Source organism: Gossypium hirsutum, chromosome D07 (genome assembly GCF_007990345.1).
Source record: "Gossypium hirsutum isolate 1008001.06 chromosome D07, Gossypium_hirsutum_v2.1, whole genome shotgun sequence".
NCBI lineage: Eukaryota > Viridiplantae > Streptophyta > Magnoliopsida > Malvales > Malvaceae > Gossypium > Gossypium hirsutum.
The window spans coordinates 1,701,612-1,727,140 of NC_053443.1; the positions used below are offsets into that span (position 1 = coordinate 1,701,612).

The 25,529-nt window shown below is 32.6% G+C and overlaps 3 protein-coding genes and 1 pseudogene across 6 annotated transcripts; 3 read left to right on the top strand and 1 right to left on the bottom strand.

The window, feature by feature from the left end:
• Window positions 1-344: 344 nt before the first annotated feature.
• Window positions 345-3,337, bottom strand: LOC107932193 (methylthioribose-1-phosphate isomerase-like; annotated as a pseudogene).
• Window positions 3,338-6,342: 3,005 nt separating this feature from the next.
• On the top strand, window positions 6,343-11,471 carry LOC107932248 (protein trichome birefringence-like 16). 4 transcript variants are annotated; one of them, XM_016864217.2, is made up of 6 exons: window positions 6,343-6,425; window positions 7,854-8,011; window positions 8,402-8,578; window positions 9,066-9,215; window positions 9,695-9,890; window positions 10,172-11,471. In XM_016864217.2, exons 2-6 carry the CDS (start codon window positions 7,855-7,857, stop codon window positions 10,998-11,000), a joined length of 1,509 nt encoding a protein of 502 aa, XP_016719706.1. In that variant the 5' UTR covers window positions 6,343-6,425; window position 7,854; the 3' UTR covers window positions 11,001-11,471. The 4 variants fall into 4 exon arrangements, with proteins under 4 accessions (XP_016719706.1, XP_016719705.1, XP_040952927.1 ...); XM_016864216.2 differs by having other exon boundaries at window positions 6,419-6,552; XM_041096993.1 differs by having other exon boundaries at window positions 6,419-6,552; window positions 9,072-9,215.
• A 3,843-nt stretch (window positions 11,472-15,314) lies between these two features.
• On the top strand, window positions 15,315-20,529 carry LOC107932253 (inter-alpha-trypsin inhibitor heavy chain H4). Its single transcript, XM_016864222.2, has 13 exons — window positions 15,315-15,950; window positions 17,454-17,606; window positions 17,686-17,898; window positions 17,968-18,057; window positions 18,145-18,261; window positions 18,333-18,602; window positions 18,677-18,833; window positions 18,914-18,991; window positions 19,074-19,174; window positions 19,313-19,483; window positions 19,597-19,671; window positions 19,747-19,854; window positions 19,930-20,529. The coding sequence occupies exons 1-13, from the start codon at window positions 15,555-15,557 to the stop codon at window positions 20,269-20,271; spliced, it is 2,271 nt and encodes a 756-aa protein (XP_016719711.2). The 5' UTR covers window positions 15,315-15,554; the 3' UTR covers window positions 20,272-20,529.
• A 2,116-nt stretch (window positions 20,530-22,645) lies between these two features.
• LOC107932265 (sm-like protein LSM1B) lies at window positions 22,646-25,516 on the top strand. Its single transcript, XM_016864234.2, has 5 exons — window positions 22,646-23,042; window positions 23,998-24,066; window positions 24,162-24,277; window positions 24,384-24,446; window positions 24,990-25,516. Exons 1-5 carry the CDS (start codon window positions 22,982-22,984, stop codon window positions 25,065-25,067), a joined length of 387 nt encoding a protein of 128 aa, XP_016719723.1. The 5' UTR covers window positions 22,646-22,981; the 3' UTR covers window positions 25,068-25,516.
• The last annotated feature ends 13 nt before the right edge of the window (window positions 25,517-25,529 follow it).

Here is a 25,529-nt window from a genome sequence, read left to right on the forward strand (position 1 = left end):
GCAATTTATCCTTTCTATTCAAAAAATGGCAAATTAGTCCACTTACATTAGATTAAGTAGCAAACCGGTCATTCTATTAAAATTTCCATCTATTTTTACTGTTAAAAATTGATTCTTGTACGTCAACATAAGATATATGTCACATGTCATTGTCTAGTTATTTTGTCAGCCATGCCATATTTTAATAGTAGAAATGAATGAAAAATTTAATAGAAAAAATCAGCTTGCTTTTTGATCTAACGCACAAAGACTAATTTGCCCATTTTTTGAGTAAAACGTGCAAAATGAAATTTGACTCCTAGTATAGGGACCTCCATGATACTTTTACCGTAAAAAGTATGATGTAAGAACATTATCCAATTATGTATAATTAGCCAAACCCGAACGAACCGAAATGTCAGTAACCCAAGCCAACGCCTTACTCATTCATGTTATGCAGTTACAACCATGGGAAAGGCAGTAGTACAACAATGAGGCAATCAATACAGAAGACTGATTCCAACAAGTCCTTATAACATAGAGCAACGGTCAGGTCGCGGTTTTAACTTACATATCGAGCAGAGTTTTTCGACTTCACGCGGTAGACTTGCCGGCTGCCTTCTCCACAAAATCTTTAATGTTGAAAGCATCATTGTTCTTAGTAATGACACCCTATTCATATAGTAGTTTATTCATCAGAGACTAACACAACTGAGTAAAAGAATCGAAATTCCGGGTGCGATGTGAGACCTTTTCTGTTATGATACCAGTTATTAGATAGGCAGGGGTTACATCAAAAGCAGGGTTCCAAACCAAGATCCCGGATGCAGCAACTTGCTCACCAAGTCCTCCCCGTGAATGCAATAACTCCTTTGCGGATCTTTCCTCGATGACAATTTCTTCTCCGGAGGAAAGAGATAAGTCGATGGAAGAAAGCGATGCAGCAACGTAAAACGGGATGTGATGATGCATTGCACATAAGGCAAGGCTATAGGTTCGAATTTTGTTAGCAGTATCACAACGAATGAAATCAGTTAAATTACTTTGTCAAGATATTAAAGGGAAATGCATCGTTAATATCTGTAGAATACCGTTTGCTGCTACACGATCTGCTCCAACAATAACAGCACTCAGACGATTTTCTTTCATTAATGCAGCTGCAGCGGAATCTGCTATCAGAGTAGCGGGTATTTTGTAATGTACCAGCTCGAAAGCCGTAAGCCGGGATCCCTGTCATCAATATCAAATGAACAATAGGCATGATGAACCATTTCATCATGCAAATAACTTCAACGAGAGGGTTACCTGATTGAAGGGTCGGGTTTCCGTACAATATGCTCTTTCCAGAACTCCCTCAGCATGAAGTGCACAGATGACACCGAGGGCAGTACCGTATCCAGCTGTTGCAAGACTGTAAAGAAAGAGAAACATGATAATATGCCAATTCGGTTATTGTATGAATTCTAATGCCTTTTTGCCAACATTACAAGAGAAACAACAGGAGAAAAGACAATCAAACCTTCCAGTGTTGCAGTGCGTCAAAACGGAAAATCTCGGCACGATTTTCCGTTGGTCCTGGAGAAATCTTGGCCCATAAGACCCAATTGCTTTATTTGAAGCAACATCATCATCAAGCATTATTTCAGCAGCCTCTATATAAGCATGTAAATATTGAAAATAATACCTGAAAGCGTAAAAGTAATATTGCATTTTGTCTCCTCTACTCAAAAAATGGATAAATTAGAATGTCAGATCAAATAGCAAACTAGAGGTGCTCATGGGCCGGGCCCATAAAAAATTTCGGCCAATGTCCTCTGCCCGGCCCAAAATATGGGCCTAAAATTTTGTCTAGGCCCGGCCCGGGAAAAAAATTTTAAGCCCGAGCCCGGCTTCGGCCCGTTTTTTAAATAAACACAAAAAAATTTAAAAAAAGTATTTTAAAATATTTTAAAAATAAAAATATTTAAAAAAGTATTTTAAAATATTTTTAAAAATAAAAAATATATATTTATTATATTCGGGCCGGGCCGGGCCAAAAAAGTTATGCCCGAGGCCCGGCCCATTTTCTAAACGGGCCTCATTTTTTTGCCCAAGCCCATATTTCGGACTTATATTTTTACCCAAACCCTCCCATATTTCAGGCGGGCCATCGGGCCGGGCCACCCGGCCCATGAGCACCTCTAGAGCAAACTGGTCCTTAAATTCCATGCATTTCTACTGTAACAATAACCAGACAGTTACACGTGTAACTATCTGATTATTCGGACCAGTTTTTAATAATAGAAATGAATAAATTTTTAACAGAAATACCAATTTGCTATTTGAATTAACGTATAGACACCATTTTGCTCATTTTTTAGCAGGAGAGGTAAAATGCAGTCTAAAATGCAGTCCAACTTGTACTATAGGGCATCCATGATACTTTTATAGACCCAAAAGGGATTTATGAGCCTCATATCTCATGTATCTCAAAAGAAACTCTAAGGAACCAAATTCATACAACAAGTGGATAGCAAATAGCTGGAATTGCTCAAAAGCATAACAATGAATACCCCACCTGGAAAACACTCTCAGGCATTATAGTAGTAGAAGCAGCATTTGATGTAATTTCTATAAGCTTTTTAGCAGCATCAGAAAGATTCACAGCTGTTGGTGGACTGAAAAAGTAGATACAATACAAGTAGACCTGTGAATTCTAACCCGAACCTGAAACAACCTGAATTCAAAATGATGCGAACAAGCAACTCAAAATATCCGAGCTCAAAGTAACCTAAACCCAAAATGAACTGAAACCGTAATGATTCAATCCTAAAAACCCAAGCCTCAAACCCAGACTCGAAACAATTTGAACCCGAAACAAACTAAACCCAGTTAGTCAACAAAATGAATCCGAAACAACCCAAATTCAAAATGATGCAAACAAGCAACTCAAAATGACTCGAGCTTGAAGTAACTAAAACCCAAAATGAATTGAAACTGTAATGATTCAATCCTAAAAAACCCGAATTTCAGTTCAATGAAATAAAGAAAACCTTGAGACAAGATATTCCAATTTCAATTCAATGAAAGAAGCAGCTTCCTCAGATGTCCCATTAAAGTCCTTAAAGTTGGCCACTTCTACAGCAAGGGAAAGAGCTGCTGCAATGGCGATAGCAGGCGCCCCACGAACCACCATATCCCGGATTGCATTCCTTAAAAACCCGTCAAATAAAAGTAAAAACACCCAAATTCACTTACATTATTTCAAATCCAATTCAAAAAGAAACAAAGCAAAAGACCGACAGGAAGAAACTACTCATTACCATCCATCTGTAGCATCTTGAATATCTAAGTACACTGTTTCCAAAGGGAGTTTTCTCTGTTCAGAAAAAGATAGATTCCAAGTTCAAAGATCGTCAGTTTTATACAGAAAATGGATGGGAAAAAAGAAAGAAAAAAAAAAACTAGACCTGGTCGAGTAGCTGAAGGGATCCACGTTTGTAACAGATAGACTGGAGAGAATTGTGAATTCAAAGATCGTTGCTCGACTTGGAATCGGGCGCCATTGATTTGGGTTCTTTTTGATAAAGCAAATAAATAATATGATTTATAAGAGGGGTTTTGGCTTTTCGAGCTTTTTTTGCTGCTATTGAATGTTCTTTTTCGTTGTGGTTGCGCCGCGAGAGTGAGACAAGGCACGAGCCGCCACTATGAATCTTGTATAATTGGGTTTTGGTCCCTCCATTAGATATCTTTTCACAATAAGGTCCTTTTTTATTTAAATTGTGAAGTTAAGTAAGAAAGGAAGGCTCGAAAAATAAAATGCCGATAAATCTTTACTAAAATGCTTTTATGGTTTGGTTATTGTTTGTGATGTTTGAATCGGGTTAGATTAGTCGGTCGAATCAATTAGATTGGACATCGGTTTAGATTGTAAATTACTCTGAAATGATTGGGTCAAAATAAATAAATAAATAATTAGCTGAACTAGAGATAGAATTGGATTTTATATATTTTTTAATTGAGATTACACCGATACTTAAATTAATCGAATTGGTCGAACCAAGAACCAACGACCTAATCAATTCAATCATTATTTCGATTCCAAAAACCAATGAAATTATTAATATTTTATAAACTTCTTAAATCACCTCCTAAACCGATGGAATATCAATATCCACATTTCTTTTATTTCAAATGGTTTCTCTCCAATCCCAATAGTGATTTATAACACAATTAATTATTTAAAAAAATAATGATTTAAATAATTTCTTACAAAGAGAATTTTTTTGAAATTGATTAACCGATAAATATGATGATTGACGAAACCATAAAGAAAGTCAAGAGAAAAATAATTTGGGAGCGTTACCGTCCAGGTCAAAAGTCCTGCTTGAAATTTTAGAATATTTGGGTAAAAATATTTAGGCTCGAAAAGTGAGGTTGGGTAAAAAAATTAGGTTCGTTTAAAATATGGGTCGAGTTCGGGCTTGAATATTAAAGGATTCAGCCCAGTTTGGCCTGTTTTAAAGTTTATAATATTTTATATTATGTTATTTTTATATATTATGTCATTTAGAACACATTAAAAAAAACAAACCTATATTAAATATATAATACTACTCTAATATAAACATTAAAATAATGTTAATATGACTATATAAAAATTTTCGATAAATAAAAAATATATAAAATTACTAAATATTAAAATAAATAAATAAATTATTTTTAAAAATAGTATGGGTGGGCCTAAAATGAGTTTGGATTAATCTTTTGTGTATATGAGTGCATTTAGATAAAATTTTAAATTCATATTTCGGGCTAAATTTGAACAAACATATATTAATATCATATTTTAAGCTTACCGTGAGCACTTCAAAAATTATCCAATTGCTACAAAAATAACTATATCATACTGAAATTGATTTAAATAATTCGACGATTTTATGGGCCTTGTTCCATTTTTGGATGCATCTTCTATATAGTTCTTTTCTATCAAATATGACATTCTTGAAAATACCAATTGGTCGAGCATGGTGACTGAGGAAACTATGGTGGTAGGAGACAAAGTGACGAGAAAAATTTGCGAGTGAAAGAGATCAAATTTCTCAATAGGTGTTTGTTTGTATGGAGTGCTGTAAATGAATCAACGAATGTTTGTTTATTTATTTTTAAGTTTCATCATATTAATTAAGAATTTTAAATTTTTTTCCGTTTATGTTCGTTTATTTAAAATTATATATGTTTATATTTATTTGTTTAATATTCATGATGTTCGTGAACAACGGACATGTGCACGAACATTAAACAAACAATATTCATGAATAATAAACAATTGTGCATATATATATATATATTATTTTTTAGATATAAAATAGTTAAATATAAATATTAATAATTATATTATAAATAAAAATATAAACCAAAATAATTGTATTAATATATACTAATGGAACAATAAACAAACTTGTTCATGAACAAAAATGAATTGAACTAACTTTATTTGTGTTCGATTCATTTAATAAATAAGCCTCGAGATCTTATTTATGTTTATTTGTTTAACTTAATAAACGAACAAAAAAACAAATTGCTCGTGATGTATTTATTAAATATATACATACTACTTTATTTAAAACATACTAATCATTTTATAATTACACTAACATTTTATTATACTTATGAATAATAAGAGTTTAAATATAATACTATACGCTTTAGTATTTTTTATAATGTCATTAACTAATTTAATAATTAACCTTGTTAACAATTCCTCGGGTTAAAATATCGACAAAATTATAAAAATTGTGAATGCATTTAAAAGGTCTCTATATTATTGTAACTCGATCCAATTAATCTCTTTGTTATTAAATAGATCAATTTAGTCCCTTTACTATTAAAAAGAATTAAATAAAACCACATTGAACTGCAATTAAAAAAAATTAATTTTCAAGCCAAATATGAACTTATTTAATTTTTTTTAATAGTATAAGGACTAAATTGATTCATTTAATAATAGATAGATCGATTTGATCAAGTCCTTATAATACAGAGACCTCATAAATGATTTACCCTATAAAAAATAGAGAAAGCAGTTTATATTAAATTAAAATATAACAAAGTAAAAAAATTCAAAACCAGACCCTATAGTTACTTTTGTTATAATTTACCATTGAATAAATCTTATATCAAAATAATATAAATTCGTATTAAAAAATATATATTCCTATAACATTCATACCCTTAATAATTTATTTCTTTTAAAATAAATCAACTTGGTGGTTAAAAAATTTTTACTTTTGGAACTTTTCCGTGACCTCACAGTTTCTTACAGATAAATTTTTTTTTAAAAAAAAAGTAAAATTAAAAAAATCTAAAATTCCGCAAAATTTGGTAATTACAAACCACAGTTTTCCTTTACCGTCAACGCTGTTATACCGACATGTCCATATATTCCCTTGATCAACGACACGGTAATTTATTTTTTATTTTATTTTGTTTTCTCTTTCCCTTATTCTTATTCTCCCTCCTTCATTCTTCAATTAAAAATCAATAAAAAAGGAAAAAAAATCAGATTTTTGGCTTTTTGATGCGCCTCAGGTACTTTTTATCTCCTCAAGTTGTGTTTAATCTAAGCTTCTTATTTTTATTTTTTGTAAATTCAATAGATCAGAGCCGTTGGATTTTGTGTTTGGATCTGAATCGTGTGGCAATAAATCGTGTATTGCAGGTTTTTTTTTTTGCGAGTTTAATTTCGTTTTCTCGTGTTTTGATTTAGCTGATGATTGTGACTTCAACGATTGTTGTTTGCTTCTTCTTTTTTTTTTAAATTGTTATTTTCATCGTCATTGATTTGATCTAATATGCATGTTGATTGTCAATTTCGGTTTTGAGTTTTTTACGAAATAGATTGTTTTTAGATTTTAAAATTATGATTAGAAAATAAGGAAATTTACTGGATAATTAGGTTTAAATTATAAACCAAGTAATAAAAACCCTGGCTGTGTTTAGTAATGTCGGTTGTGAGTTAGAATGGGATCTGTTGGCTTCTATTCGTTCTATAGAATCAAAGCTTTTTTTAGCTTAGCTATGTTGAGTTTCTGCACAAATGGAGTTGAAATATCTGTTTCTTTTAAGTTTAATTTTGTTTTTTTCATGTTTTAATTTATATTATGATTTTGACTTCAATAAATGTGTTCTTTAAATTGTCTTTCATTGTCATTGATTTGATCTAATGTGCTTGAAGATTGTTAACTTCGCTTTGAGTTTTTATGAGGTAAATTGTTTTTGATGTTTAAAACTTTTTATTAGGAAATAAGGAATTCGGTGGATAATTAGGTTATGATAATTTAATTGTCAAATATTGCTAAAACTAAAAGATAAAAACCCTGGAGATTGTTCTAACTGTGCTTAAACAAATATTTGTTTCTTGTAAGTTCGATTGTTTGTTTTAGGAATGTTTGTATTGAATCCTTCAGATAATGTTGCTATCCCCTAAGAATGGTTTAGAATGTTTCCGGTGCTTTGAAGTCAATTATTTATGCTCAGAAACTTATTTCGGCTTACCCTTTCTGTGAATTGTTATGACTCATTCCATGGATCCTGGCTGCATTATGTTTGCAGCAATAGAATCAGTATAAGATAAGCTAGAGAGTTTCTGTAATAGCTTCTTTAAGATTGGATGGTTGGTAGTTGTTTTGGAAGTATGAAGCACATTTTTATTTTTTGCGTTCAGCCTTAATTCTTTGTATTCATAACTTACACTTCTGTAGATTGACCTGCAGTTTTGTTTCTTTTTTTTGTTTTTCCTTGAGGTGACAGCCATCATTGCTTTCTCCTCATAGGAATTGCTTTCTGCTGTTAGTGACATTTCAACATGTCTTACTTTCATGTCTTTATAGGATGAAGGGAACCCCTTACAAAATGAGGTGGAGGGCTAAAGAACTCTCTCTGGCTCTCATTATTCTTGTATGTACAACTATTTTTATTTTGACATGGGACAGAAGTCCAACACTTACTTCAACCCTGCCATCAAAAAATCAGTTGCAGCTCTCTCCAGGTTAGTTTGAACCTACCTTATTTCACCACTGTGCTATTTATTAGTTTCTCACTTTGTTAATCAGGATAACCCAAGCATCTTTTCCAACTAATTGTTCAGTCCTCCCTTGCTTCACTGGCTTGCCCAACTAAGCCCAATACGAAGTTATTTGTCATTCTGCATTCTGTTAATATTCCTGGTTGATGCCATATATGATATATGTATATTTTTTACTGTCAAAGGAGTCAATTTTTTTTTGTAATAAAAAGTGCATTGTCAAAGCCTAGTAACTTTCAGCATAGGGATTGCAACATGGTTTGGCATTCTGCATTGTAAGACAATATTTTTAACAGCATACATTAATGCCAAGTTGATGAAATTTTATTTTCTTTTGATTTTTGCTCCTTCTAGAATATAGGGATAAAACTGTACCAGTAGATCCCAAAACACATGTGAAAGAAGATATTTCTACATTGACACGGGGTGAAGCAGTAAATAACAAAGAGGGACAACATGTTGATAAGACACATTCTACCAATACTGACAAAAGTTCTTCAGACTTTGAAGAAGTTACTATTCAGAAGAAAGGTGATCTGCTGTTCTATCTGTCTCAAGAATAAAGACAGTTTTCGAATGTTTCCGTGGCTAATCTTTTAGAGTAACTTGTTATGCTAAATCTTGTTTTTGGTTGGTATTCCAATACTTTCATCGACATGGTCATAAGTATTGCGCGCAAGCTGATGTTTGAGGCTTATAATTACCAATGTCAATGGTACATATTTTTATAGAGCTCGCTTATTTTGACGAGCATTTGTATGGTTAGATGAAACATTTTCATTGTTATAGATGATCTAATGATTTCCTGCTTCATATCTGTCTGGTTGTGAATTCATTAATGATTGGAGCGAGATTTCCTATTCTATTTTCTTGTGGTCTAATGTTTACAGAAATGGTTTTGTGCTCTCCAGCACACTTTTCCTTGTTTTAAAATGAGCTGCAGCCAATTTCTTCATTTTATACTTTATTAGTCATGGTATTTTGGGGGTTCCCATTGTAATTTGTTATGGTGGTGCAGAAGCAGCAGCAAAACACAAACACAGTCCCAAAAGAGAAGAAACTAATGTTATTGAAAGCGGATCAGACTCAAAACTGATAGCAGAAACAAACAATGTAATTTTAAGAGGAAACACTTCAGAACAAGAAGAAAAAAGTGTGGACCATCAAGGTAAAATATTTCCTATACATGATATGAGTTTACATTTGGAAATTGCAGAGAAGAAACTCTGCTTATAGTGTTTTGTTGTTATATACATTATGCTTCGGGAGGAAATGCATTTATCAACATGATTTGATAAGACCACGTCTGATCAATCTTTGTTGATCGATATCTTGTAAGCAAATGATGGATATCTCAACAAAGAGTTATTTACTTTGTTTCTGCCACCTCTTCCAAACCTCACACATAGGTTTTGCATTCTATTACATGTTTTGATAATATCAACCATTCCTCGCAACAATTTGTATTGTGCTCTTCATCATATAGTCATATTCCTAGTAGTTTAGTCGATGAGGTGCAAGTTACCTTTGATTATGTTGTCAGTAGTCTCTCTTGCTTGTCTCTCTCCGTTTGAATCTTTAGATTTTGAATCTGTTGTTGTGATGATATTACTGATCAGTAAATAATTACCGCATTTCGTTTTCTAGCCTGTGATTACAGAAAAGGGAAATGGGTTATAGATGATAGGCGACCTTTGTATTCCGGGCATGGTTGTAAACAGTGGCTAGCATCAATGTGGGCTTGTCGTATGATGCAGCGTCAAGATTTTGCCTTTGAGAAGCTAAGATGGCAACCAAAAGACTGTGAAATGGAAGAATTTGAAGGGTCGAAGTTCTTAAAAAGGTAATAATATCTTTGGATTTGGATTTTTTTCCCTTTTTATTTTATTTTTACATGGTTATAACTCTTCAGTCAAGTATTCCGGCTCGAACTTCGTCAGAAGACAATTCATCTGTTCTGATGTTCTAAAGCTTGGGTTTCATAAAGTTAGCATTTAGCTTTCACCTACATAGATGCACTATCTTCTCTTTCCTGAAGTTTTTGGTCTATTACTTGTTTACAAGTGGTCAGTGGGCTCTATTCCGTATTTGAATATAACCGATATCTATTCAACATCATTACAGGATGAAAGACAAAACCCTAGCTTTTGTTGGAGATTCATTAGGTAGGCAGCAGTTTCAGTCTCTAATGTGCATGATCACAGCCAGTAAGAATAGCCCAGATGTCCTCGATGTCGGCAAGGATTATGGACTTGTCATACCACCTGGTGGTAAACGTCCTAACGGTTGGGCTTATCGATTTCCCAGCACTAACACTACTGTCCTTTACTATTGGTCTTCCACCCTCTGTGATTTGGAACCTCTCGATATCCTGAACCCACAAACAGAATACGCAATGCATCTTGATCGACCTCCTGCATTTTTACGTGACTTTCTCGACAGAATTGATGTCTTGGTTCTAAATTCGGGGCATCACTGGAATCGAGGGAAACTTAAGGCTAACAAGTGGATCATGTACGTCGGGGGCAAACCCAACACCAACAGGAGGATAGCCGACATGGGAAGTGCCAAGAACTTCACAATCCACAGCACTCTTAAATGGTTAAACTCTCAACTCCCGACACATCCTCATCTAAAAGCCTTTTATCGGAGCATCTCCCCTCGGCACTTCGTAAATGGGGACTGGAACAGTGGAGGGAGCTGTAACAACACTATTCCAATGTCCATCGGTAAAGAAGTATTACAAGAAGAGTCTACTGATCAAAGTGCTGCCAGTGCTGTGAAGGGGACAAGGATTGCACTTCTCGACATAACAGCATTGTCTCAGGTAAGAGACGAGGGTCACATATCTCGGTTCAGTATTACGGCATCACCCGGTGTCCAAGATTGCTTACATTGGTGTTTGCCCGGTGTACCCGACACATGGAACGAGATCCTCTTTGCGCTAATTTAGTTCCGAATTGTTTTGTTGCCGAACGAAGAATTCTTGTAGTATGCTCTGCGAGACAATTGTATTATACTTTCAACGGCATCGTTTTAACGGCATCTCGATGTCGGATCTTCGGCTCATTCTTTGTGTTATAGAACCCACATAAATTTGGTGGTTAGTATACTTAGAAGTAGATGGCAGTCTTTATAGATCATTTAGCTTAGTGTTCCATTACGTTTTATATTTTTACACTTTGTGAACATTGCTGGAGGAAGCTGCTGAATAAGAAAGTTGGCCTGAAAATGAGTACAATTTGCAACTACCGATGAAGGAAAAAAATTTCTTACAAGGGGAAAATTCTGGAAAACACAATATTGGAATTTGGAGAATATATGAAACTCCAAACATTGTTTTTCTAGGTCGAATGATGTTGTCTTTGTATTATATTCAATTTAAGGATTGTTATATAATTTAATTTGATATAATTTGGTGTTATTGTTGTTGGTTAAATTAGATTATGCTACATTTACAATAAATAAATAAATTCAAATTTAAATGTATCAGTATGAGTTACTGATTATTTTGTCAATCATATTAATTTTTAACAGTAAAAATAAATTTTAATTTAATATATAAAGATTGATTTATTATTTTTAATAGAAAAAGTAGAACACAATTCCAAATTAATCTAATTAATTGCATATTTAATTGTGTTCCACTTTTGCTTTACTTTTCTCCGTAAGTTGTGCAACTTGATACCCATCTTTGACAAAGGGTACACATCCTGTTACATCAACCTGATGTCGGAAGAAATTTTATATATTTTTATATTTTAAAAAAGGAAATTTATATATTTTCATATCTTTTTTTCTTGTTGCAATTAATATATTTAAATTTATTATTATAATTATATTTTACATTCACAAAAAAGTCTTAAATTGATTTGATATATACATTTATGAGCACGGGAGAATTTGAAGGTGCAAGTAGGGGTTTCGTCCTCTAAAATGAAAAAGAATTATTATGTAAATCTCTTGAAATGCTTAAATTATAAATTAATATATAGTTAGGTCTCCCAAAAAGTGAAAAAAATTCTATTAAATTCTTTTAAAAAATAATGAAATCATAAATAAAATTATATTTTAATTACTTAAAATTTATAATTTAGTTTCCACCTCCTTAAATAAATTTTTGGATTAATCCCTAGTTAGGAAGGATGAAAAATTGGATAGTTCTAAGATTATTGTAGATTGATATAAATTTTTAAAGTGGAAGATATTGTGCTTTTAAGTACATTTAAACCAACACTGTTTAAATTGAGTCGGTTAGTTGAACCGTGAATTGACTGTGATATTGGTTCTAAAAGAGTTAGATTGGTTTATCTGAGAATCGCTTAAAATCAGTTGAAACAATTATTGAACTAATTTTTTCTATTTTAAAATATTTTTTATTTATATAATTTTTAATTAAACCAGTCGAACCAAATGAATCAAAAATTGATCAATTTCATCTTCAACCCGATTCCAAAAACCTTCATTCAAACCCACAATCTCTAGATTGTTACAATTAGAAGAAGAGCGAAAGAGAAGTCAAAGGAGACCTAGGGCTCATAAAAATATGAAAAATTATCATTAAGCCATTCAAATATTTTACTTACGATCACAATTTTTTTGAAATTTTTAATTAAGCCCTCCAAATATTTTGAAACTTTTAATTAAACCCTTTAGAATTCCAAAAATTTTATTAATTTCATCAAAAAAATTTTAAAAATTAATTAAACACAATTTCTTTTTTGAAATTTTTAATCAAAACCTCCAAAATTTAATATCACATTTCACCACTAGTTACAATAACAACAATACTAAATAAGCTCAGATTCTCTCGAAAAAATTATTCAAATTTTGAACCTAAAATTGAATATCAATGAAGACTTGCATATCACTGACTCAATTGATAACTTCATACATGTTTAGTGGGGCACTAATTTAATATTTTTTGGATTAAACTCAATCTCTATTAAATTTGAGCATACTAAATGGGATTAGAAAATAAAATTAGTGGGCAAGTAGTGGATTTTATCTTCAAATCCTCAAATCTTTTAATATGGTCCATGCATTTGGGGTTCCAACTTCATCAATTATTACCACAAATGTAGTGGATAAGGTTAGTAGTGGATCACCAAATAGTCACTCTCATGTTATAAGTAGACTTTGATTGAACATTAACTCAACTATTGTCTATTTATACCAAATTTAAGATACTCAAGAAATCTCTTTGTGGTTGGTTTGGTAATTTTAGAAAGGTAATTTAATGGCTTTTTCTATAAAAATAACTTGAATTTTTTTATTAATTATAAAAATATCTATTTTTTATTATGTATGTAAATAACTTAAAATGAGTAGTGAAAATGGGTGAAGCTAAATAGACTGGCGTCACCCACTTACTGCGTCAGCTAATCATTGACTGCTAGAATTAAAAAATTAATTTTTTGGATGCTACCAATCTATTTGTTGTCACTTGTATAAATACCATCTCCGATATCAGTATTTTCGTGTAATTCGTGGGCCAAAAAATAAATTTTGGGGAGGTGCCAATCTATTTGGTGTGACCAATAATAGAATAGTAGTGGAGCCAAATAGATTGGCGTCACCACTTTTATTGTGTTAGATTTTTTAAACTCAAATTATTTTTTTATTTGGTGGTGCCGAGAATGACTTGATCAACAAATTTTGTATTTTTTTGAGTTTTAAACTGATAAATTTAATGGTCCTTTTTAGGAGTATAGATTTGATTCTTTAATTTCATATGCAACGATAATTTCAAATAAAAATAATGATCTAGATTGTCAACAGTTCATTCGCTTTTCCATTGATTATGGTAGAACGATACAGGTAGACAGTCATGTAGTGTATATCAATTATATTATTATTGCATGTGAGGATGGCGTAAGATTCCTCTCTCACAAATCTGTCTTGCATGCCAAATTGGTAAAAACACTTCTTTAGTCCTCCTAATTTTAATATTGAGTAAATTAGTTTTTTTCTCAAAAAAAAGTAAAATAGTTAATCCTTGTTAATTTCAAGAGTGAGTAATTAAAATAATTAATTATGGTAATTAATATTTTTATCAAGTGTACCGTATTTTGATTAATATAATAACACAATAATATCTCAATGTGTATATTTTGGGAGCTAAATTTATTATTATACAACCAAAATTATGTAAAATTGATAGAAAATATTAATATTGTGATTAATTGTCTTGATTTATTCACTCTCAAAATTGACAGAGATTAAATTGTCCTGATTTTTTGAGAGGGACTAATTTGATTAATATCATAATTGAGAGGGACCGAGAATATCTTTTCACCCATAAAATCTGCCGACTTATCCGTTGTAAAGGGTATAAATACAGGTGGCATGAATGAGCCGGCAAAGCAACTGGACCGGCCTACGGAGAGACGTTGGTAGTAAATATAATAAAAAAGTAAGGAACTAAACTAACCGTTAGAGTTGGAGTCTACGTAGACTTTACTATCCTCTGCTTCGCGTCAGTATCATAAAATGGTTTAATCATGTTTCCAGTCCCTGTAATTTTCACATATTTGAAATTAATCTTATTTTCGAATTTTTACTCTTTTTGATATTGAAGTCTAATTAATAACAGTGTCAAAATTTTTTTATTAAATAAAATTATATGGTATTTTTAAATTAAAATGAAAATTTTGCTCACGTAATTAATTTAAAAATGAATGGGAAGTCATCATGTATAAGTAAAAGAAAAAAATCGACTTTCACTTTGTTAATTTGAAATGATGTTTTACCTTACAACATCATATTCAAAAAAAAAAATACAGCCTCAGATTTGATATTTTTATTTTTATTTTTAATCTTCGAAGAATGTAATATTAATTGTGTGAGTGAATTTTTTTATTTTAAAAATATAAATATTTTGTTAAAAATAATGATCAACATTAATCAAAGAGTTAATTAGTCAATTTTATAAGTTCAATGACTCGTGTGAAATATTTACAGGAACTCAATTATTTTTTTTTCAAAATAGTTCAAAGCTAATGATACACCATTAAACTATTATTAAATCCAAAATTAAAAGTTCAAGGACTAAATTACAAACATGATAAGAATACAAGGATTACAAGAAAAATTATACCTAGTAAAATCCGTCGCTTAGCCTATCACACCAAGAAACGAACCCAAAAACATCACCCCGCACACAATCATTTCTCCACTTCCCATCCAATCAAATTTCGCCACGTATACCCATCTCCTTCGTTTCTAACGCGCAATTTATAATAATAGCATAATCATGTTAAGTAAACGATCATTCACCGTTGTCAACAAAGTCCATCACTTTAGCTTTATTATTCGAAGAACAATACACGCAAACGAATCAGATACTAACATCAATTGCTCCCAAAAAGCCAAAAAATCCAAACTTTGAAGTAAACCCATTGCCTCTAAATTCAATTTCTTCTCTTTTTTGCGTTATTCTGCAAAAAATCCGATCTTTTTTTTTCTGCAAAAAGGTGGGATTTGTGTTTTTATTTTGGTCTTGTCAATGGCGGAAGACTTTGCAAAGGCAGTGGAAGATGGTTTAAAGCTAGCGAAACGGATATATTTAGGTAAAGACAAAGCAGTTATGACGGCGCCGAAACCGCCGTCTCCACCTGTTCAAGGTTTAGCCGATTATTACTTACCATCTGCGCCGATGGTTTACGCGGTTATATCCGACCCGGGGTTTGTTGATAACCCAGATTTCCCTAGTTATCAGCCTCACGTGTACGGCAGGTGTGATCCACCGGCTTTGATTCCATTACAGATGAGTGGGGTTGATCTTGAAGTTAATTGTTATGGGGATACTGCTTTTGTTCAAATTTCTGGGAAATGGAGGGTCCATTGTGTTATGGGTAGTCATTCTTGTGATTGTCGTATTGCTGTCCCTATGGGAAACCAGGTTTGTCTTACAAATTGTTTGTTCATTAATGGAAAATTGGGAATTTTTGATTTTTTTTCATAAAAAGGGGTTGTTTTTTCACTATTTTTTTTTGTCTTCATCTTAGCTTCAAGTTCCCTTTTTCAGCTCAATAAGTTACTTTTGCTATTTGATTCTGATTTTTTTTGGGTGGGACTATATTTCGAGTCGATCCAAGTCAAATTTGGTATTGTAACCGGATTTTGCTTAAAGTATCGAGCTCATTGCGGTCCAACATGTCTGAACTATAGGATTCACTATCACCAATCTACATCATCGAGAAACCTGGAGGGGTAGCTACAAATCCTGAAAGGATTAGATCTTATAGAGAGATACCTCCATTTTTAATAGGGGTAACCACGATCCCGGAAATGTTTAGTATTTAATAGAGATTGTCACGAACCCGTAAAGAATCAGTTTCTGTGAATTCCATTTTGCTTAAAGTATCGAGCTCATTGCGGTCCAACATGTCTGAACTATAGGATTCACTATCACCAATCTACATCATCGAGAAACCTAGAGGGGAGGGGTAGCTACAAATCCTGAAAGGATTAGATCTTATAGAGAGATACCTCCATTTTTAATAGGGGTAACCACGATCCCGGAAATGTTTAGTATTTAATAGAGATTGTCACGAACCCATAAAGAATTAGTTTCTGTGAATTCCATTTAGGAGGGGTAGCCACGATCTCTGAAAGAATTAGAGTCAGTTTAGGAATGCTTGTCACAAAGTCTTTTTGGTAAAAAAAGAAGAAGCAATTTTGAAAAAAAAAAATTTCTAAATAAGCTGCTTTTTGAGAGAAAATGTGCCACTCTCCAGCCAAAAAATTGGCCGAAAAGCATTTTTTTTTCCAGAAAGCTGAAAATTAACTTTTCCTCAAAAGTTTCTTTTCTTTTTTTTTCCTAAAAGCACTTTTGAAAAACATTCTTAAACTAGTCCTTAGTTTTTGTAGATGACAAATCATTTTGGAGGAGTGGTCACGAACCCGCAAAGGATTAGTTTCTATGGATAAGAAGCTTCTAAAGGGTAGCCACAAACCTTGAAATGACTAGTTTTTATGATGAGAAACATCCATTTAGGAGGAGTAGCCACGAACCTTTAAAGGATTAGTTTTTATAGATAAGAAATCATTTAGAAGGGGTGGTCATGAACTCTGAAAGGATTAGTATCTATGGATAAGAAACCTCCATTTAGGAGTGTTAGTCACGAAACCTGAAAAGATTAATTTCTATGGATTATAAAACCAACATGGGAAGATTAGAAAACCTAAAAAATACCCTCTAAAATGGGTTCTTTGCAGCCATTTTGAAGAAAAAGATATGGTCTTGATGGTACCAAAAAGGGATGTGCTTTTTGTATAAGAGAAAAAAAAAACCAAATTGTTAATTTCTTTTGTTTTAACTTGATTATGTGTTCAACTAGTTGAAATTGTGCCTATTTAATGGTTTCAAAGCAATAATATATATATCATTTGGCTCTAACAGGGTTCAATTCTAGGTGTTGAGGTTGATCTTCCTAAGAAATCCTATTCTACTGAACTAGTAGGACTAGAAGAAAGTAAGTGTATCGAAAAGATAGCGAGACCGCAAGATGGTGGTTTTATGAAGCCGCATATATTCATGTTAACGATACCGCAGGTATAACCGGGTTTTTTCGAAGTTATAATGATTCAAATCGATGTAGTTTAAGCTGAATGTTTTTGTTTTACATTTCCAGGTTGATGGGGGTACTAATATCTCGATTAAGCTTCGTTGGTCTCAAAAATTATTGTATAACGACGGTCAGTTTACTTTAACTGTGCCCTTTAGTTTTCCCGAATATGTTACTCCGGCTGTAAGGAAAATATCGAAGAAAGAAAAGATACAGTTGAATGTGAACTCCGGTATCGTAACCGGCATCTTGTGCAAGGCTACGAGCCATCCTTTGAAGGTGCATATTTTGATTAAGATTCATTATTGATGAATGATATTGTTTGTTCTAAATCCCCATATTTTGCAGGAAACAAAACGGCATGCCGAGAAGTTTTCGTTTTTGTATGAATCTGAAGTTCTGACTTGGTCTAAAACGGACTTTAGTTTCTCTTATAGTGTAAGAGTATAACTTAACTTAGCTGTCAAGTTATCGTTTCTCCATGATTGGGATACTTATTTGCATAATGTTCGCATGTTTTTATAGGTCTCTTCGAGTAACATGTTCGGAGGCGTCCTTTTACAGTCTCCACCTTTATATGATCATGACCAAAGGGATATGTTCTGTGTGTATCTTTTACCGGGAAGTCAAAAGAGTACGGAGGTTGGTATCTATTCGATTCAGTTTGCTTCCTCTTTTTGTATCTATCCTCATTTCATTGAATTTAATGATAGGTGTTCAAAAAGGAGGTTGTATTTGTCATTGATATAACTGACAGCATGCAAGGGAGACCACTTGAGGCTACTAAGAATGCAATATCTTCTGCCATGTCTAAACTCGGTCCTGAAGATTCATTCAACATTATAACATTCAGTAGTGAGACTTCTCTATTTTCAGCATCCATGGAGTTGGCTTCCAAGGAAGCAATCGAAAGGGCCATGACATGGCTTAGCACGAAATCAACTGTTGAGGGCAGTACATGTATATCAATTCCACTAGAACACGTGTGTGTCTGAAACTTCTCGTATTATTTTCCAACGATCTATTCCGTGTTATTAACTTTTTACTTATCTGCCAGGCATATGAGATGCTATCAAACACAAGCGGTTCACTTCCGATGATTTTTCTTATTACTGATGGGGCTGTTGAAGATGAGAGAAACATATGTGACCAGATGAAAAAGCGTTTGAAAAACAGTGGATCACTCTGTCCACGCATACATACTTTCGGGATAGGTAATCTTTTCGGTATTTGGACCTCCTATATGCTGAAAACGGATAAGTTTTAATTACCTTTTTTTGCGGAAATATTGCAGGTTCATTTTGTAATCATTATTTCCTCCGCATGCTTGCCATGATCAGTAGGGGAGAATTCGATGCCGTTTGTGATCTAGGTCTGTATGTGCTTTTACTTCATATCCATCTTTACAAGTCCTATATCATTACTTACCATCTTGTTCCCTCGTTTTTTGTCAGATCTAATCGACAATCGGATACAAAAATTATTTAGCAATGCTTTCTCTACCTTTCTTGCCGATATAACCGTTGATGCATTCAATGATCATGAACAAATTGAGGTATCTTTGTAAAGTTCTTGTCGATTTCATTTGTCTATATCACAACAAACACCTTACCGTGATGCTTATTTTGAGTGTTCTTACATATATCCCATCCGTGCTTACCTTGTATGTTCTTCGGATTCCTTCTACCGATAGGTGTACTCTTCATGCATTCCCGATCTTTCATTTGAAAGTCCGTTGACAATATGCGGGAGGTACGAAGGCAGTTTTCCCGACACCCTTAAAGCTAAAGGTATCTTAGGAGATTTGAGTAGCTTTGTCATGGACTTGAAGATAGTAAGGGCTAAAGACATACCTCTCGACAGAGTAGGGCACCTACTACTCGGCTATTTTTTCTTTTTCCCCTCCAAGAAGGGCGCCGGAGAGATGTTATTTGTATACAGTCTCTTAAAAGTTCGTAATTTCCCTCGTTTCTACAGGTATTATCAAGACAGGAGATCGATCTACTCACGGCTCAGGCATGGCTCTCGGAAAATAAACAGCTCGAGCAAAAGGTTTGTTTTTCGGTGGAATCATAGATCGTAGCAGTAAAAGCCATTGCTGATGTTACCGGTTTTTGTTAATGTCAGGTTGCACAATTGAGCAAAGTGACTTGCAATATCTCTGAGTATATCCGAATGGTCCTGCTCGAGAAAAATAAAATAGACAAGGCCATAGAATCTTCCGGATCTCAAAAGGTATGCCTTTCCCTCATACGCAATTCCATTATCACTGTCAACCTCAACTCACGAAAGTTGGGGTTTTCGATACAGGTAAAGAAAACCGATCCCCACAAAATCAAGGATCCTTTAGCGCCTCGAAAGACACTGCTTCAAAGCCTTTCAGTTGGCTTTGGTGACCTAACTGCAACCGCCGAAAACATCCGTCCAGGATTCGAACAACAGAAATTACCTGACGCGGCCGAGGTTTTCTTGAAGGCAACATCGGATTGTTGTGGTCGGATGTGTAATCGATGCTGTTGCATGTGCTGCATACAATGTTGTTCAAAGATGAATGATCAATGTGCCATTGTATTAACACAGATTTTCACTGCATTGGCATTCATTGGTTGCATTGAATGTTGCACATTGTGTTGTGGACAAGATGGGCAATAAAATGAAGTCCCTGCTGTGTTATAAATTTGTTGTTGTTGTATATTGGTGTTTATAGTGTATACAAATATATTTATATTTATTTGGTTGTACACACACATTGTTATACGAAACATGTGATAGTCTAATGATAAAGGTGTTCACCACCCCAGATGTGATCTGAGTTTGAGTCATGCTAGTTGCATTATTGTTAGGACTTTGTTCTTCTCTTGTAATTCACCAAAAAAAAATAAGTATTAAATACATTCTGAATTTTCTTTTTATTATATATTTTTTCATTTAAAGCAATAAAAAAATAAAATATGATAAGAAAAAAATTAAGGTAAAAGAAAATTTAAATAGGACACTCTTTAGTGTAAAACAACTTACCATTAAAACCATAAAGAAAGTAAAAATGTGATATGTGTGCAAAATGAAAAACTCAGATAAATATCAAAATTATATATAAATTTAATTTGGTGTAATTATATATATATAGCTTTGATTGTAGTTCAAATGTATACGTGAAATTTTAAGTTTGATTCAATTATACATATATAAAGAAATAAATACATCAATTTATTTTTATATTGGATAAATATAATTTTATGTGCCTACAAACTTATATATCAATAATTTTATTAATAATTTGTAAGTATCGAATCAAATCAAAATTTAATGTGTAAAATTGCATAAAATCAAAGATCATGTATAAAATTACACATTAAACCAAAAAACATGTATAGTTTTGAAATTTGTCCCAAAAGAAAATTAAAACAATATAAAAAAATTTGTTTTTCATCTAAAAAAATGAAATTATATTTTTCTGATATTATAAAAGTACAAAAAAAGCTTTATATAACATTTGGTACTTAAATTCACATTTTTTTCCTAATTTGGTACTTGGACTTTTTGTTACTTGAACACGACATTTTTTCCTAAAAAAATTGGAAATAGAAAATAATGTTGATCAAGTCAGTTTTCTAACCAAACCAATTGATTGTTCAGTTGATATGTAAATTTATTATTAGTTGAATATAATTGATTGATTTTTTATATAGCCCTAACCGTGTGACCGAATAACGATAGTAAAAAAAATCTTGCATCGTCATTTTAACAAAGACAACAGTGTTATCAATTGGGACATACTGCTAGCATCATAAAATGTAGAGAGGCCAAATTATGTCGAGTTAAAGTAAAGGAGATTAAATTCTAAATTTCATCATAGTAGAGAGACTAAAAAAGAATTAAACCTTTTTTTAGCAGTCCATTGATAGATTCTGTGATTGTTTGGGCTAAAGTTATGTACCAGAAAATAAAGTGGCCCAAGATTGGACCGGACCGGCCCTGGTTCACAATCTAAATGAACTTCAAGTCCGGTCTAAGCCCCAATGATTCCAAAAACAGCTTCAATTATCATAGAAAAACCAATAATTAAATTACTCCAAATAGTCCTAAGCCAATAATTGAAGCAATAAATTATCATAATTAATAAAACCCAATTTCATTATTTGGTCTAATTTTAGTTTTAATCCCTCTAGCATGTAAAAATTTAAGATTTAATCCTTTCATGTTGTTAATAGGTCCAAATTAATAACACCATTAGTTATTGTTGTTAAAGTGATGAAATAGATCTTTTTTACTAGTACTAAGTAACACAGTTAAGGTACAGGGAAAAAAACTAAAAATTTTGTTTAAGGGAGGTCGAAATAAAATTATAAATTTTGGAGAGTCAAAATTAAAAAAAATTACGTGAAAAAGGCATTAATCTTTGGAGGGGGTAAAAATATAAGTTTTCCACGTAATCAAATGCTAAAAGGCTTAAATTGAATGATTTAAATAAAAAAAAGTAGAGAGACTAAATTTTTGAAAATAAAAATTTACGAAAAGTTTAATGTTTGGATCATATTTTGACCTAAATAAAAATAAAGGGTTAAATAATTATTTAGGACCTAAACTTGACAACTTTTCTCATATTAGAGTTTGAACTTTCTTTTAGTTCAAGTTAAGTCCTAAATTTGATAACTGTTCTCATATTGAGGTTTGAACTTGACAACTTTTCCCACATCGAAGCTTGAATTTTTTTTGTCTAAGTTAGACCTTAAACTTGACAATTGTTCTCACATTGGGGTTGAACTTTAAAGCTTTCAAAAATTAACTTGGATAAAAGAAAGTTTAGGCTTAAATGTGAAAGGAGTTGCCAAATTTGAGCCCAAAATGAGATTAACCCAAAATTAAAGAATCATTAATCAATTGTTTTATTTAGGTTTCCCAGAGTCAAAATGGCCGTTGAGCTGAGTTTTTAACTTTGTTTTTACTCTGTCCCAATTAAAATAATTCATAAAAATTAATTAATTAAAAATGTTATTATATTTAAAAAAAAAAAGGAATGTGAATGATTGATCCACCAAAGCTTTATGCTTTAAACCTAAACAAACATAACTCTCTTTTCTCTCTGTTTTTCATCTTCATAAACGCTTCCTATAATTTAGTCAATAAATCTAGGTTTTTACTGCTTTAGGTGATGATCTATTCTGGGTCTATTCTTAATTAGGAAGATAATTTGGGGGGGGGGGAACGAATTGATTTTGTTTCCATTTGTTTTGGGTGGGTGAAGAGTGGTTTAAAGCTTTAAACTTTGGTGACTGGGTGGGTGTCGATTGTGGAGGCCAAATCCAATGCCATTTGTTTAGAATTGGGGATTTAAAAAAGTACCAAAGAAGATTGATTTTCAATGTCTTGGGCTGGCCCTGATGATATCTTTCTCTCCACTTCTCTTGCTACTTATCTAGACAGTAATCTCTCTCTTTTTTTTCTCTGATTTATATGTAGTAAATAAGAAAATGCAATTAGAAATGTTTTTTTTTTTATGTTTGTTATCTTTAAATTATCTTTTTTTTGGGGGGTTTTTTGGCTTTGATTTGTTGTTCGATTTGTTGAATGCACTGTTTGATTCAGTTTATTCATGTTTGTGTACTTTTTTACAGTTTGGGGTTCTTTTTCTTTGTGAAGTTATGTTCTTGGATTGTTCTATTTTTTTGGGAATTTAGGATTTTTTTTTTTAAGAATTGGGAGCAATTGGTATTGTATTGCATGTAAAACTTATTACTTTTTAGATTGGAAGATAGGGGAAAATTAGATGAAATGGGTTTGTTTAGGTAAAAGAGGCTTCTTCTTTTTTTTCCCATAGGCTTATGGATTGGTTTTGTTAGAAAGACTTTGAAGATGATCAGAGGTTCACTTTGGGTATAAATTTACAAGCTTTCGGCATTGTTTCGACCGATCGAAACATTGAATGAAAGTTCCATCTTGGTCCTTTGGCTGAAATCTCACAATGCCATGTGACAATTTGACATTTGTTTTGAATACATTTGTGTAACCTAATCATGATAACCTCTTACACGTGGTGTAGGAGCAAAACCGGGGTGAGATAAAAGTAAAAAAAATATTTGGGAAGGGGGGGCAAAGCTAAAGTTTTTGTATTAAAATGTCAAATTGAACTTTTACTGTTTGAGAGGGGCCGAAAATGCAATTTATCTATTTAACAAAGAGGCTAAAAGAGAATAAAATTGAATTATTAATGTTCGGGAGGAACTAAAGTTGCAATTGTACCATTTAACCAAGCGAGGCCTGAGGCCCCCCCGACATGGAGTTTACTGGCATAGGCCATCAAGCATCTAGTCCTATGTGTGCTAGCACTTGAAAATAAATATCATAGAACATGCATAAGGGCTTTTATATATTTTGCAGAGAAACTCCTTGTCTTGCTTAGAGATGGCCGGAAGCTTTTGGGATTACTACGTTCGTTTGATCAATTTGGTAACTCATCCTGATTTTATTCCTTGCTTACTGCTTTATTTGCATCTACTGTGTTGAATTATGATCATTGATGCTATATCTTCCCGGTTTCTTAGCTAATGTTGTTCTAGAAGGAGCTTGTGAGCGAGTTATTGTTGGCAATTTGTACTGTGATATCCCCTTGGGTCTATATGTAATCCGTGGGGAGAATGTTGTCTTAATAGGAGAGCTGGTATGCTGTTTAAATGCAATCCTTTTTTTCATGCTTTTATTTGAATGTGGAATCGGTTTGTCTTACGTTGTTATTTTATGTTTATGAAATGGTACTCACTATATAGGACTTGGAAAAGGAAGAGCTTCCATCTCATATGACTGCTGTCTCGGCTGCTGAGATTAAAAGGGTAGGGGTCTTCTTGTAATTCTGGTTTCTTTTTCATGTTTTCGTATCTATATGATGGAACCTATCTTATGAGAAGCTATATGGATATTTCCATTTACAATATATGCCTACTTTTTCATTTAGGTTAAAATATGCCTTAGTCCCTATACTCTTCGTAAATTTGGAATTTAGTTCCTTTACTTTTTATATTTCAAAATTCATAGTTACATGCCAACTAAGTGAGATTTTTTTTAAAATTTCAAAATTACACATCAACAAATTTAATAGTGTTAACAATTGGACTTGAATTTTGAAATCTGAAAAGTAGAGGGACTAAATTCCTAGAAATAGAAGTATAAGGATTATATTCTAAATTTTTGAAGAATATTTTAACTTTTTATTTATATCTGGCAAAGAAAGCTGTACTAATTTGCTATTCCGAGATGATTAATAAAAGAATTCGAGCAAGATACACGTAGCTCCCCATAGCATTAACTAAGCTTAATTGGTTTCGTTAATATTTACTTACACAATACTAAAAGCTTGTCTGTTTACCCTTTTCCAGGCACAGAAAGCCGAAAGGGAAGCAACAGATCTGAAGGGCTCCATGAGAAAACGAATGGAGTTTCTCGATTTCGACTAATAGATCTCGCCATTTTGTTAGAGATTTTTCATGCTATGTCCGCAAATATTAGTGCGATTATATGACCCAAAATTTGAAACGAGGGTGGGATAGCATGAAAGATTCTTACATTATCTCTGTTATTGGTCGAGGAAGAAGCTAGAAGAGGGGTGAAAAGGGGTTCTCAACCGTTCTAAACATCGTATCAGCTAAAAGCTTGGGAGAGAGGAAAGTTAATTATTTTTTTGGTCTCTGAAGAAGCAAGTATGATAATTTCCTATATGTGCAATACAAGTTTTAGTGTTTTTTTTAAGTTTTCTATTTATACCTGAAATTGTCTTTGCTCTTATTACATTTCATTCAAGTAGAAAATTGTTCGAAATTGCTGTTGTTGTTTGCTTTGGTGCCGTATTTTGTTATGGCACAATAACTTTTCGATTATAATTTTTAATGTGTTTAGTTATGTTTCATTATCCTTTTTTA